The 14,862-nt window shown below is 43.1% G+C and overlaps 1 protein-coding gene across 10 annotated transcripts in view; it reads left to right on the forward strand.

Moving 5' to 3' along the window:
* The window catches only part of utrn (utrophin), a 451,611-nt gene that overhangs the window by 299,804 nt on the left and 136,945 nt on the right, over positions 1-14,862 (forward strand). For all 10 annotated transcript variants that reach the window (XM_060937691.1, XM_060937690.1, XM_060937694.1 and 7 more), the window contains one exon: positions 12,816-12,945. In XM_060937691.1, coding sequence (XP_060793674.1) covers positions 12,816-12,945 — 130 coding nt within the window. The remainder of the gene's footprint in view (positions 1-12,815; positions 12,946-14,862) is intronic.

A 14,862-nucleotide genomic window follows, 5' to 3' on the forward strand; every position in this document is an offset into this window, starting at 1 on the left:
CTGGTGGGTTTATGCCATGGGCTGCTGAGGTCAGTGTAAAGAGATAGGGTTGGTTTCCTGCAGCAGAACTTGAAAAATGTGACAAATATCTTGAAACTTGGTATATAGTTGGCATATAGGGCGGGGGATATAGATGACTGTCTTTTTGTTGTAGGTTTGGAACGCATCACAGTTTTGGAAAGTGTGATGGCTTCAATGAAGAAAATTTGCTACATGTTCTGGCCTCTATAGCCCCATCTTCTGCTAGCTATTGGTTCGGAGTTAAATGCGAATTTTCTTATGCAACACAGGAGTCCTTTGCGAACCCCTGAAAACTGAATGCTTTTCCACACTCTGGCTACAAATCATGTTTGGCTCCGTGTCTATAAAAAGCTTCCTCATAAACAGCCCGCTGCTGGGTTTTCTCTCTCCTATTGCTATTATCTCTTCTTATGTCTCATTTCCTCTCTCTCTCTCCGAGACTAACAAAAGCCAGAACCAAACAAAAGCCAGAGAAAGGACAATAGCCTCTTATTCTCTCTCTTTCTACATTAAACCTTTAATGAGAGAGCGTACAGAGAACATTTGGCTTTCTCTAAAGCTCAGGAGTGACTGAGCACATTAAGCGTTTCATCCTTTGTCACGTCCCACGTGAGAGACGGAGGTGAAAATTTTTCACCTCAATTTCTTGTGAATTCATCGCGCCCCGTATTTCCATCACTGAGAGCTGAGCGCTAATATCACGTCCGCTTACAGGAGCAGTGGTAAATAAAAAGGCCTTTTGATGGCAAGTTAACATGATTTGATTTTGAGTAATGGAAAACTTTTTTTTATTTTGGCTGTTAGAACAATTCTTTTAAGCAGGCTCTCAAAGATCACGTATGAAAAGTTGTTAATTATTAATAATGACTGCTTGTGGAGCACTGAATAGAAATTTCAGAAAGTCATATTCATAATGAATTATGACATTTGTATCATGTTTTAATGCATTCATTTATTCATTCAAGGCATTAAAGGTTATAATTTTTTTATGAAAATGCATTAAACTTGATAGCTATCCTTATATTATGCATTATGAATTAACTTAATATAAGTAGTGTTCATAACACATAGTAGCACCAATACCAAAACATACAGTACATCCCGTCCATAATGCATAGTGCATTATGAGGCCATATCTTAATTGTTTTTAATGGTTTATACAAGAGATGTCAGGAAATCGTTGGGAAAAAAAATCATATCAAACGCGTCTGGATAATGTGAGGCTTTCGCAAGCAACAGTTTGTCGCGTTGACACAGATTGGCAAGAAAAACAAAAAACATAGTGAGCAGTAGACATGTAATGTTTCACCCAAATCACAATTGAATTCGATTCACAATATTGTGTCCACGACTTGACTTTCCCACATTATTTTTGGAAAAAAAAAATTTTATTACCAAAATAGAGCAACGTTTATTTTCAAAGTATCCTCAAAGTATTCCTTCCACCGCCCGACAATGTCCCCAGTCGAGGTCAACAGCTCCCCACCCGCACTGTAAACAGTGTTGGCAGAGTACTGCTTCCCCCTCCTGAGGCGCCGGACGGTTTGCCAGAATTTCTTCGAGGCCGACCGATAGTCCTTCTCCATGGCCTCCCCGAACTCCTCCCAGTTCCGAGTTTTTGCCTCCGCAACTGCCCGAGCTGCAGCACGCCTGGCCTGCCGATACCCGTCAGCTGCCTCGGGAGTCCTGGAGGTTAACATGGCCCGATAGGACTCCTTCTTCAGCTTGACGGCATCCCTTACTTCTGGTGTCCACCACCGGGTTCGGGGATTGCCGCCACGACAGGCACCGGAGACCTTGCGGCCACAGCTCTGAACAGCTGCGTCCACAATGGAGGTAGAGAACATGGTCCACTCAGACTCAATGTCCCCCGCCTCCCTCGGAAGCTGGGAAAAGCTCTCCCGGAGGTGGGAGTTAAAGACCTCCCCGACAGAGTGCTCGGCCAGACGTTCCCAGCAGACCCTCACCATACGTTTGGGCCTGCCAGGTCTGTCCAGCTTCCTCCTCCGCCAGCGGATCCAACTCACCACCAGGTGGTGATCAGTTGACAGCTCAGCCCCTCTCTTCACCCGAGTGTCCAAGACATAGGGCCGGAGATCAGATGAAACGACTACAAAGTCTATCATTGACCTCCGACCTAAGGTGTCCTGGTGCCACGTGCACTTATGGACACCCCTATGCTCGAACATGGTGTTCGTTATGGACAAACCGTGACTAGCACAGAAGTCCAATAACAAAACACCACTCGGGTTCAGATCGGGGAGGCCGTTCCTCCCAACCACGCCCCTCCAGGTGTCACTGTCATCTCCAACGTGAGCATTGAAGTCCCCCAGTAACACAATGGAGTCCCCAGTCTGAGCACTCCTCAGTACCTCTCCCAGGGACTCCAAGAAGGCCGGATACTCTATACTGCTATTTGGGCCATAGGCACAAACAACAGCAAGAGCCCTCTCCCCAATCCGAAGGCGCAGCGAGGCGACCCTCTCGTTCACTGGGGTAAACTCCAACACATGGCGGCTGAGCTGGGGAGCTATAAGCAAGCCCACACCAGCCCGCCGCCGCTCACCACGGGCGACTCCAGAGAAGTGGAGAGTCCAGCCCCTCTCGAGGAGCTGGGTTCCAGAGCCCAAGCTGTGCGTGGAGGTGAGCCCGACTATCTCTAGCCGGTACCTCTCAACCTCCCGCACAAGCTCAGGCTCTTTCCCCCCCAGCGAAGTGACATTCCATGTCCCAACAGCCAGCCGCTGTGTCCGGGGATCAGGTCGTCGAGGCCCCTGCCTTCGACTGCCACCCAATCCACATTGCACCAGTCCCCTACTGCTACCTCTGTGGGTGGTGAACCCACAGGAGGTCGGGCCCACGTCAGCTCTTCGGGCTGAGCCCGGCCGGGCCCCATGGGCAAAGGCCCGGCCACCAAGCGCTCGCATACGAGCCCCAACCCCGGGCCTGGCTCCAGGGTGGGGCCCCGGCTGCGTCATCCCGGGCGACGTCACGGTCCTCGGATTTTTCTCCATAGGGGTTTTGGTGAACGTTTATTTTCCTGTTCTTTATCAACTTAAATATTCCTTTTGTTCCATTAAAAAAAATGTTCATTTTCTTAATAACCAACAATAATTCTTTATCCACATTTGTAAAGGTTGGAGTAAAATATAATAGACTATTAACTAAAATATACCTTTTACAACTCCGATTCCAAAAAAGTTGGGACAAAGTACAAATTGTAAATAAAAACGGAATGCAATAATTTACAAATCTCAAAAACTGATATTGTATTCACAATAGAACATCAAGTCAAGTCAACTTTATTGTCAAATATGCTATACATGCTCGACATACAGCACAGATGAAATTTCAGTCCTCTCTGACCCACGGTGCAAACAGGCAATGCAATAAATAAAAATAGAATAATTGAAAAAAAACAAACAATATAAACAGTATAAACACTCTAGATAGGAACTAGACATAGACTAAACACTCAAACAATATAAACAGTATAAATAAACAGTATAAACACTAGATAAGAACAAGACAGACTAAACACTCAGACAATGTAAACAGTATAAACACTCTAGATATGAACTAGACTAAACACTCATATACACACACACACACACACACACACACATATATATATAAATTGGTACAAATAACCAAACAGCCAAGGGCACTTGAGGTATAGCAGGTAAACATGAAACATGAAATAAGCAGTATAAACAAACTAGCAGCTGTTAAGGTGAGGTAGTGCGGAATAGTGCAAATGAGTGAGGTAAAGTGAGATGTGCGGTCCCTGAGTTCAGTGCGTTAATGAACGAGGTAAAGTGAGATGTGCGGTCCCTGAGTTCAGTGCGTTAATGAACGAGGTAAAGTGAGATGTGCGGTCCCTGAGTTCAGTGTGTTAATGAACGAGGTAAAGTGAGATGTGCGGTCCCTGAGTTCAGTGTGTTAATGAACGATGAGGTGTGTGTGTGTGTGTGTTGGGGGGGAAACTGTGAGGATGACATGTCAGATGCTGAAGGGGGGGCAGGGGGGTGTGCGAGCAGAATCTGTGGCAGGGGGTAGAGGGGGAGGAGGGGCAGAACAGGGAGGGACAACATATCAAATGTCGAAAGTGAGACATTTTGAAATTTCATGCCAAATGGCTCATTTGAAATTTCATGACAGCAACACATCTCCAAAAAATTGGGACAGGGGCAATAAGAGGCTGGAAAAGTTAAAGGTACAAAAAAGGAACAGCTAGAGGATCAAATTGCAACTCATTAGGTCAATTGGCAATAGGTCATTAACATGACTGGGTATAAAAAGAGCATCTTGGAGTGGCAGCGGCTCTCAGAAGTAAAGATGGGAAGAGGATCACCAATCCCCCTAATTCTGCGCCGACAAATAGTGGAGCGATATCAGAAAGGAGTTCGACAGTGTAAAATTGCAAAGAGTTTGAACATATCATCTCCAGTGCATAATATCATCAAAAGATTCAGAGAATCTGGAAGAATCTCTGTGCGTAAGGGTCAAGGCCGGAAAACCATACTGGGTGCCCGTGATCTTCGGGCCCTTAGATGGCACTGCATCACATACAGGCATGCTTCTGTATTGGAAATCACAAAATGGGCTCAGGAATATTTCCAGAGAACATTATCTGTGAACACAATTCACCGTGCCATCCGCCGTTGCCAGCTAAAACGCTATAGTTCAAAGAAGAAGCCGTATCTAAACATGATCCAGAAGCGCAGACGTCTTCTCTGGGCCAAGGCTCATTTAAAATGGACTGTGGCAAAGTGGAAAACTGTTCTGTGGTCAGACGAATCAAAATTTGAAGTTCTTTATGGAAATCAGGGATGCCGTGTCATTCGAACTAAAGAGGAGAAGGATGACCCAAGTTGTTATCAGCGCTCAGTTCAGAAGCCTGCATCTCTGATGGTATGGGGTTGCATTAGTGCGTGTGGCATGGGCAGCTTACACATCTGGAAAGACACCATCAATGCTGAAAGGTATATCCAGGTTCTAGAGCAACATATGCTCCCATCCAGACGACATCTCTTTCAGGGAAGACCTTGCATTTTCCAACATGACAATGCCAAACCACATACTGCATCAATTACAGCATCATGGCTGCGTAGAAGAAGGGTCCGGGTACTGAACTGGCCAGCCTGCAGTCCAGATCTTTCACCCATAGAGAACATTTGGCGCATCATAAAATGGAAGATACGACAAAAAAGACCTAAGACAGTTGAGCAACTAGAATCCTACATTAGACAAGAATGGGTTAACATTCCTATCCCTAAACTTGAGCAACTTGTCTCCTCAGTCCCCAGACGTTTACAGACTGTTGTAAAGAGAAAAGGGGATGTCTCACAGTGGTAAACATGGCCTTGTCCCAACTTTTTTGAGATGTGTTGTTGTCATGAAATTTAAAATCACCTAATTTTTCTCTTTAAATGATACATTTTCTCAGTTTAAACATTTGATATGTCATCTATGTTCTATTCTGAATAAAATATGGAATTTTGAAACTTCCACATCATTGCATTCCATTTTTATTTACAATTTGTACTTTGTCCCAACTTTTTTGGAATCGGGGTTGTATTAAAAATGAAAACATTAATAACAAATAGGTCTTTTCTTAATAAACTTTTACAAACATTTGTATTATCTCCATTTGCTTTTCTTTAGCTGTAAAAAGAAAAAAAAGAGCTCTTGATTTCCTGTTAAATCTATTTGTCCAGTCCAGCACAACATCTCTTTCACATTTTAGATTTGTTTTTTGTGTGTTTTCATGGCATTCGAGCTGTGTTACTTCCACCTAGGATGAAGCCACATGTATTTCCATTATTTAACCTTATTTTAAAAAATTATTTTCCATAATAATCATGATTCATTCATATCATGATTTATATATACACGACATGCGTGTCAGCCCTGCGATGACCTGGCGACTTGTCCAGGGTGTACCCCGCCTCTCGCCCATAGTCAGCTGGGATAGGCTCCAGCTTGCCTGTGACCCTGTAGGACAGGATAAGCGGCTACAGATAATGGATGGATGGATGGATGGATATACGACATGCCTACTGAGCAGCAGTTCTGTTGTCAGAAACATCTTGTTGTTGAGAGATCAGAGGAGAACAGAGAGACTGGTATACGCTGACAGGAAGGTTATGATAACTCAGATAACCACTCTTTACAACCGTGGTGAATAGAAAAGGATTGGAAATGCAGGTTTTTGGGGAGTTTTTTCCCCAATCTTCAGCCGTCTTGTTTTGGTAAGTGGCCAGTATTTATAATATCATGCTTCGTAATGTCTGTCAATAATTCTACACTTGTAAATTAAAAAGGTATACATTCAGATACTTGTTTAAAAAAAAATCTGTGCAGTTTCCCAAAAGCATCGTAGCACAAAGATCATCGTTAAATGGTAGAGTGAGCAATGTGCACAATGAACACTCACTCTCTCCTAGTTAAGATGTTCTTAGCGTTAAGAGGCTTTTGGGAAACCCACCCCTGCACAGTTATCATTCAAGATGAATGTCTTATTAGGCATTAGTGATAAAACTAGGGCTGTCAAAGTTAATGCGATGATAACACGTTAATGCAAATTCTTTTTAACGCCACAAATTTTTTTGACGTGCGTTTAACGCATGCATGTTCTGTGCCCCTCCCCCGTAGTCTGGGAAATCAGGAAGTGACGTAGTGAGTAGCTGGTCGGCATAAGTTGTGATAAAGTGCACCTTTATACAGAATCCACTTCTTGTTTTTATGTAAACAGCATTCTGACTGTTTACATAAAATGTGTGTTTTTTATATGCTTTTGATTGTCCAGAGAGGAGAAAATAAGACATGTTAAGGTCCAGGTGTGTGTGTGTGAGAGAGAGACAGAGAACGTGTGAGCGCACAGGCTGCACACCGGAGAGAGAGAGCTTGTTTTATTCTGAGAAATTTGTGAATGATGTAAAAGTGTTTATAAATGCAGTTTTTGCTCATGAATGTACTGTATATTTTGCATTTTACAGGAAATCATCTTTGAGCTGTGTGCTTTAACAGATATATTTATTTGGGTTTTCTCATCTCATCTCATTATCTGTAGCCGCTTTATCCTGTTCTACAGGGTCGCAGGCAAGCTGGAGCCTATCCCAGCTGACTACGGGCGAAAGGCGGGGTACACCCTGGACAAGTCGCCAGGTCATCACAGGGCTGACACATAGACACAGACAACCATTCACACCTACGGTCAATTTAGAGTCACCAGTTAACCTAACCTGCATGTCTTTGGACTGTGGGGGAAACCGGAGCACCCGGAGGAAACCCACGTGGACACGGGGAGAACATGCAAACTCCGCACAGAAAGGCCCTCGCCGGCCACGGGGCTCGAACCCGGACCTTCTTGCTGTGAGGCGACAGCGCTAACCATTACACCACTGTGCCACCCCTTATTTGGGTTTTATTTTAATTTTTTTTTTTTATTTCAACACAGCCACTACTGTTTTCCAGAGTCCACATCACCGAGTTTGTTTATTTTATTGTATAGTTTGAGGCTGGAAGTTAAGTACAGAACGAGAGGGAAACACTATATTGCTTTGTTCACACTCAGTGCGTTTACATGCACATAGAGAAAATCGAATTTCTGCCGTTGCTCGACTGAAATCGAAATTCTAAATGGCATGGAAACACCTTAGCTAGGCTGAAATTGAACCGAACTTGATTTCTCGTAATCGAGCTACACGACCTAGATTATGCGATTTTTGCCGAGCTACTTTGGCCCAATCCCAATTCTAATTTCTACCCCTACCCCTCCGCCTTCCCCTCCGCCTTCCCCTTGGCCCTTCCCCTTGAAACTGAGCTACAAGGGATAGGGCTTGAAATTCAACCCTTACGTATTGGGATAGCCCTTCAACGATCGCATACGTCATCGCGTACCTCCGTCAGCGTTTACGTTAGCAAAACGCGACCAAATGCGTCATTGGCTGCGACCAGCCGCTACAGTCAGAGGCAGAAATCTCTGCTGGCAGGGTGTGATTTGTTAACTAACACCACTGAATGGGATATCTTTGGCGCTTCGTGCACCACATCCGACAGAATGAGGTGTCAGAACACTCATGTAAACAATAAAAGCGAGAATAACAGAACAAAACGTACGCAGTAAAGCGACCGAAAACAATACTCACTCCCAAAGCTTTTTAGCAGCAGCTTGGATTTCAGAAATTGCTGCTCATTCTCAGCTCGAAAGCGAATCAAGCGGCGTGTTTCCTCTGGATAACAACTTAAAACACGTAAATAATGGAGAAAATACATTTATGACAATCTTTCGCCGCGGGAACCGCCATCTTTCTGAAATCCGCATGAAATCTCACTGAAATCCGCATGGCATTGTGGGAAATCACTCAAACCCCTTCGTTCGGAGTCTGCTCCAGGAAAATCTCCGTTTGGAGGGGTACAGAAGCCCTCCCCCTTCCCCTACCCCTCCGCGTTAACTGGGATTGGGATACCCCTACCCCTTCACGTGAACGCGCAAAATGGAGGGGAAGGGCCAAGGGGTTGGTCCAAGGGGTGAAATGGGATTCGGCCTTAGTGCATGTAAACCCTATTGAGCTACGTAGTCGAGCTACTTACTTCAGCACTGCCCCTTCCGGAAGTGACGAGTGACGAGACCACAAGCGGGAAACACAACAGCCTCGGTCGGCATGACAACAGTAGTAGCGAGCAGCAGAAGAGGTCAGGAGGAACAAACGAAGAAGAGAAAATGGCGAGCAGAAACGTGCACTTCTGGAGCAATGAGGAGACAGAGTTCATGCTCATTCAGCTTAAGGAGTTGAATATATTAAAATTCATGGACAGGAGAAAAACGCGCAATGGAGAACACGGAACTGATAACTTTGTTTATACTCTTGAATAGCTCTTCTTCATGACGACAACCGGAAGTGTACCACCACGATGGGGCGTGTAGCGCCACCTGTGGCTCGGGTGCACAACGTACCTCACACAATAGCTCGATTTCCTTGTGTGCATGTAGGATTGGATTTCTCTGGCACCCCTGCTGGGACCCTTTGCTCGATTACCGACAGTAGCTCGATTTGGATGTGCACGTAAATGCAGTGACTGAATTGTGTTAAACCCTCAAAATTATAAAGTTAACACTGCTTTATTTTTTAAAGGCAGTGTTGGAATAAAACACCCACAAAAATAATTTTTGCTGCGTCTAGCCTTATCCTTCCTGACCTGGCCACATACATTCGCTTAAAACAAGAATATTTGTCCGCTCCCACTCCCCCAAAAACATGAAAAATACCCCTTTTAAGGTACATTTAGAACAGATAAAAAATGCGCAACTCATTCTCGATTATCGTGCGTTAACTATGGAGCATAATGTGATTAATTGCGATTAAATATTTTCATCGATTGACAGCCCTAGATAAAACCTAACAGTGCTTATTCTGCATTCTGTTAACAATTCATGAGTGCACTGCTTGAAATTGAAATCCATTTCCATCAGTAATTATAAGGATGCGTAGAATGCCTTATTGGGCTTCATATAAAGTGTATGAAAATCATGTATTGTATTGTACAATCCTTTTAATCCAGTCTCAGCTTTGCTTCTTCAGAAGCAAAACCAAAACGGGGGTTATGTGAACTCGAGTGTTGATTTCAAATATTTGAAACAATTTTCAAAAATAGTTTTTCTCTCATAACGTTCTGGTTAAAAGACGACCACTTGATAGAAAGTAGAAGGACGACACTTGCTATTGCAGTAGCAGTAAATAAAGGCACTGAGGTATTTTATGAGGACAAATAATGGATGTGTATCTTTTCTGTCTAGACTCGAGAGTCTCTGAAGTAAATACCATATTGATTTTTTTTTTCTCTGACTGAGCAGGTGCGTATGGGGTGTAGTTATAGTGTGTTACAAAAAAGAGTGTTATGGTTTGTTTTCTCAGACAATTCATTTTAAGTCCGATCATTTCAAAATTATAAATGTGAATCAATTTTATTTGAGTAACGTTTAGTTTTTTTTTTTTTAAACTGTTTACATTTGTACACATCTTTTCCAGATTTCTTTTTTGAGTAGTCATGGATTTTTACATTTTATTTTTTTTTTTAGAACACACTATTAGTCTCTAAATTTTACGATTTTGTGAAATTGATTGTTACTTTTTTTTCTAGTTTGGAATGTTGCTTACATTACGACCCTTTATGACATTCTCAAAAAATGTTTTCTTCCATTTTTGTGATCTTGCCCACTTTTTGCTACAAAATGCTAAAATACTCCTGATGGTTTGGACAAGTACAATTACTCTGTGTCAGCACACCAGTGGGATTCTCGGGCGCGCTCCGGACTGCGCACATGCGCCGAGCAGACTCTCGCACGCGCGCCGTTAACTATACTCACCTGCACATGATTAAGGCGCAATCTACACTCCTATATAAGGACTGTCTGCACACATTCAGTGCGAAGTATTGCGCTACATTAGTACGCTTTACCGAGCTTTAGTTCCTGTGCAGAATTCCTGGTTTTCTGATCCTTGTTCCTGTTCCTATTTTCCATTTTTGTCTCTGCCTGATTTAGTCTGTTTGTGCCTCGCCCGACCTTTTGCGAGTTTCACGTTTATGAGCTTGTCTGTCGATTTGGATTGTTTGCCTGATTGTCACACTGTTCTGAATAAACACTTCTGCACTTGTATCCGTCTCCCAACCGCGTCTCTGACACTCTGTACATCAGCGTCTGCAATTTCTGTAGCAACAACAACAGGGCAGCTCAAGACGTTCAAAAAATTGTAATGGTGTCCATCTCAGCTGTGAATATGACCCAGATATCTTATAAAAACAAATTTAAATGACCTCAGTAATGTAAAAATTTTAATAAATTCTTAATTAATAGTTTGACATACTCAGACGTCATTTCAAGAAATTTTGTCATTCTCATTCATTCTCATCTCATTATCTCTAGCCACTTTATCCTGGTCTACAGGGTCGCAGGCAAGCTGGAGCCTATCCCAGCTGACTACGGGCGAAAGGCGGGGTACACCCTGGACAAGTCGCCAGGTCATCACAGGGCTGACACATAGACACAGACAACCATTCACACTCACATTCACACCTGCGGTCAATTTAGAGTCACCAGTTAACCTAACCTGCATGTCTTTGGGCTGTGGGGGAAACCGGAGCACCTGGAGGAAACCCACGCGGACACGGGGAGAACATGCAAACTCCGCACAGAAAGGCCCTCGCCGGCCACGGGGCTCGAACCCGGACCTTCTTGCTGTGAGGCGACAGCGCTAACCACTACACCACCGTGCCGCCCCATTTCAAGAAATTTTGTAAAACACTGATTTTATTTTGATCCAAATTGGTTGAAGCGTGCTTGATAGGAATTTAATACCTGACCTTTAGTCGTATTTATTGTGTGAAATCTGAATTTCAGCCCAAGTAATTCATGCTGTTATGTTTAAATAAGTAGCTTTATACTTGTCGTCGTTGCCAAACCCAATCCGGGCTTGAGGCAAACCATGTTTGGATGACTTGGCCAGAATTACAGCAGTAGGGTGGCTGGTTCCTTTCTGCACACTCACAACTATGGGCAAATTAGAGTAGCCAGTTAACTTAACAGCATGTCTTTGAACTGTGGAGGAAACCCACGCAGACACGGGGAGAACATGCAAACTCCACACAGAAAGGCCCCCGTCGGCCACTGGGCTCGAACCCAGAACCTTCTTGCTGTGAGGCGACAGTGCTAACCACTACACCACTGCGCCACACAGCTTTATACTTAAAAGAGTAGGTGTACTTGAGTAATAGCCTATGTAAAGACAAAAATGTGCTTTTACCTCACTAAAATTGTGGTACGTTTGGCTGAAGTGTAAGTGATGTCTGTTAAATGTAATATACTACAGAGGGTGCGCAACACCATTAGATAGCATGTGTAACAGACAGTAGGAATCCATTGAGGATTCGAGGCACAATTTATTTAATTCCTCCATGAACACATGGAAGTCAACGTCTCTGGATGTTGGTGATTTTATTTTACACTTTGCACAATAGCATTTTTTTTTTGCTTTAAGCAGAGGAATAGTGTCGTATAAACCTTAAACCGATTCATTTTTATTTTACTTATTGCAATATTTAAGATTTTATATCATGCTTCTCCTTTCCCCTTGCCCTCTTGCCCTTCACACTCGACAGAGCAGCTATACAGTAAATGACCATCTTCATTAACTTTTGAGCTCATTTACACCTTTAAGCATCGCGTCTCCTTTCAGAATTTAATCAGCTCTGATCCTCGACTGGTGCCTCGACTACAGAGCCAATTTGACTGGAGTGCAGCTTGATTGCTTTCCATCTCTACGATAAAAGCCTGGAAATGTTTAAGGTCACCATGATTGGGTTTTTTTCATCCTCTTTCTGCAGTCTTTTAGCTGGTGTATAATTACAGGATTTTCATCTCTTGGCTCATGTTGAGTTATTTTGGCTTTGGTGTTTTTTTTTTTAAACGTGTGCTGAGTGAGTGTGAGACTCACTAGTACTTTTTTATTACCCAGTATTTTTGATATTTTCTTTCTGGCCCACTTCAAAAAATGATTCCTTTGACCATTTAGATTGGATAGACCGTTGTGTGCTCTCTGTAGTGGACTGTTTGGGCGAATGAGATGGTTTGAACTTGTTTATTCAAATCTATAACTGCAGTTATTAACTTTTTACCTCCATCCTTCCTTTCTATGGTAAATCCTGTTTCTACGTGATACCACTTCATACAAGGATCATGGACCAAACCATGAAAGGAACAACCGTCCCAAACTTCTCGTTTTTCTTTTCAGGCTCTGAGAGCGGAGCTAAAGGAGAGGGAACACGTCGTGATCAGCACATTGGACCAGGCACGCATGTTCCTGGCTGATCAGCCGATCGAGGGGCCTGAAGAACCGCGCAAGAACCTGCAGCCAAAAACAGGTGAGAGCTTAATCTGGTTACTTAAAGCTAGACGGCCTTTCAGATTTTTCAAGTGTAGGTCATAAGAAGAATTTTTCCCGACACCCAATAATTTTTGTTGAGTGGACCGAAAGCTACTGAATTCGAATCACAGACTTCCAATTTTATTAGTTTTTTTAAAATAGAACAATTAATGAATTTAGACCCATGTGGCCCTAAATTCTTGTCTTTTTTTTTTTTTTACTGCTTCACCATGACACAATACAAGATACTACGTGGTGGGCTTTCCCTGTTCATGCAAGGCATTGTGGGATACAAATTTGAAATCTCATCTCATTATCTCTAGCCGCTTTATCCTGTTCTACAGGGTCGCAGGCAAGCTGGAGCCTATCCCAGCTGACTACAGGCGAAAGGCGGGGTACACCCTGGACAAGTCGCCAGGTCATCACAGGGCTGACACATAGACACAGACAACCATTCACACTCACATTCACACCTACGGTCAATTTAGAGTCACCAGTTAACCTAACCTGCATGTCTTTGGACTGTGGGGGAAACCGGAGCACCCGGAGGAAACCCACGCGGACACGGGGAGAACATGCAAACTCCACACAGAAAGGCCCTCGCCGGCCACGGGGCTCGAACCCAGGACCTTCTTGCTGTGAGGCGACAGCGCTAACCACTACACCACCGTGCCGCCCCAAATTTGAAATAGGAGAGAAAAATGGAAGACGCGAATGAAACGGAAAAGAACGACGACAGTAACGGAAAGCGAGAAGAAAAGACGTTATGTTGCGAAGGACAGGAAACGCAGGACCAAACTAATAAATATCGGCAGTCGGCGAGCACCTCTGTGTGATCAGCTGTTCGTTTAGCGACAGAATGATGTAACCGTCAGTGCACGGTCAAGGTAAACCTGCGCATGCACACACGGACTTCCTCTGTTTGCTTGACTGAGCAAAGCAAGCGATTTCATGCACATTATTTGCTCGGGAATCCCCTCAAATTAAATAACTTCCCAGCCACAGAATGGCCTGATATTTTGCAAGATATTACAGAAATAAACATGTATCACAATGACCACATTTCAGAGGGAACTAAATTTCACCGATTTTATGAAATCGAAAGGCCGTCGAGCTTTAAAACCTACTGTAGTTACTTAAAATTGCTTGATTTATAAAAGAGCCAACATGGCAGCAACAACCTTTAACGATTAGTTTATGGCTAAAAATACAACAATTCAAAGTGTTTTTCAGTGATAGGTTTTTCACAGTATCACTTTTGACTAGCAGCACAGATTCTGTTTTGAAGTTTACGCGTTTGTCTGTTCTTCCTTGAACATTGTTTCCATAGACAACAAGCCACGTCATCGTCTTGCTGTTGACACCATGTAAATAAATTTGAAAATTTTATGAACGTTTGTGAAATGTCTCTCCTTTCTAAGCGAACATCTCTAGCCCTGTAGCTCGTCTCTGTGCCGATGAGCTGCTTGAAGCTAAATAACGAACATAAATGGGTAGTTCTTGGGTAACTGAATGACATTCACAGCAAAATGTGGTAACTTTTTTAGTTGCAGTACTCAAGATAATGGTATTAAGTAAAAATTACACACTGTATGGGGTATCTTTTGACCCTAAAAAAGCATAGAAAAATTGGTTATGTTTAACTCTGAATGCAAAACCTTTTATGAGGAAAGAAATGTCAGTAATGGAATTACGTCAGGAAAAAAACCTGAACTTTCATTTCTTAAAATTCAAACCAAGATTTCTCTGAAGCAACACTGCTACAATTGGGGCGATGATTTTTAAATCTAGTTTTCAGTATATTTTGCCTTGGATTCCATACTTTGGCAATATCACTGAGCTGACCAGTTAAAGGAGAACTGAAGGCAGAATTTTTTACGATCAAAATTCTCATCTCATCTCATTATCTCTAGCC

This window comes from Neoarius graeffei, chromosome 13, assembly GCF_027579695.1.
Source record: "Neoarius graeffei isolate fNeoGra1 chromosome 13, fNeoGra1.pri, whole genome shotgun sequence".
Taxonomy (NCBI): domain Eukaryota; kingdom Metazoa; phylum Chordata; class Actinopteri; order Siluriformes; family Ariidae; genus Neoarius; species Neoarius graeffei.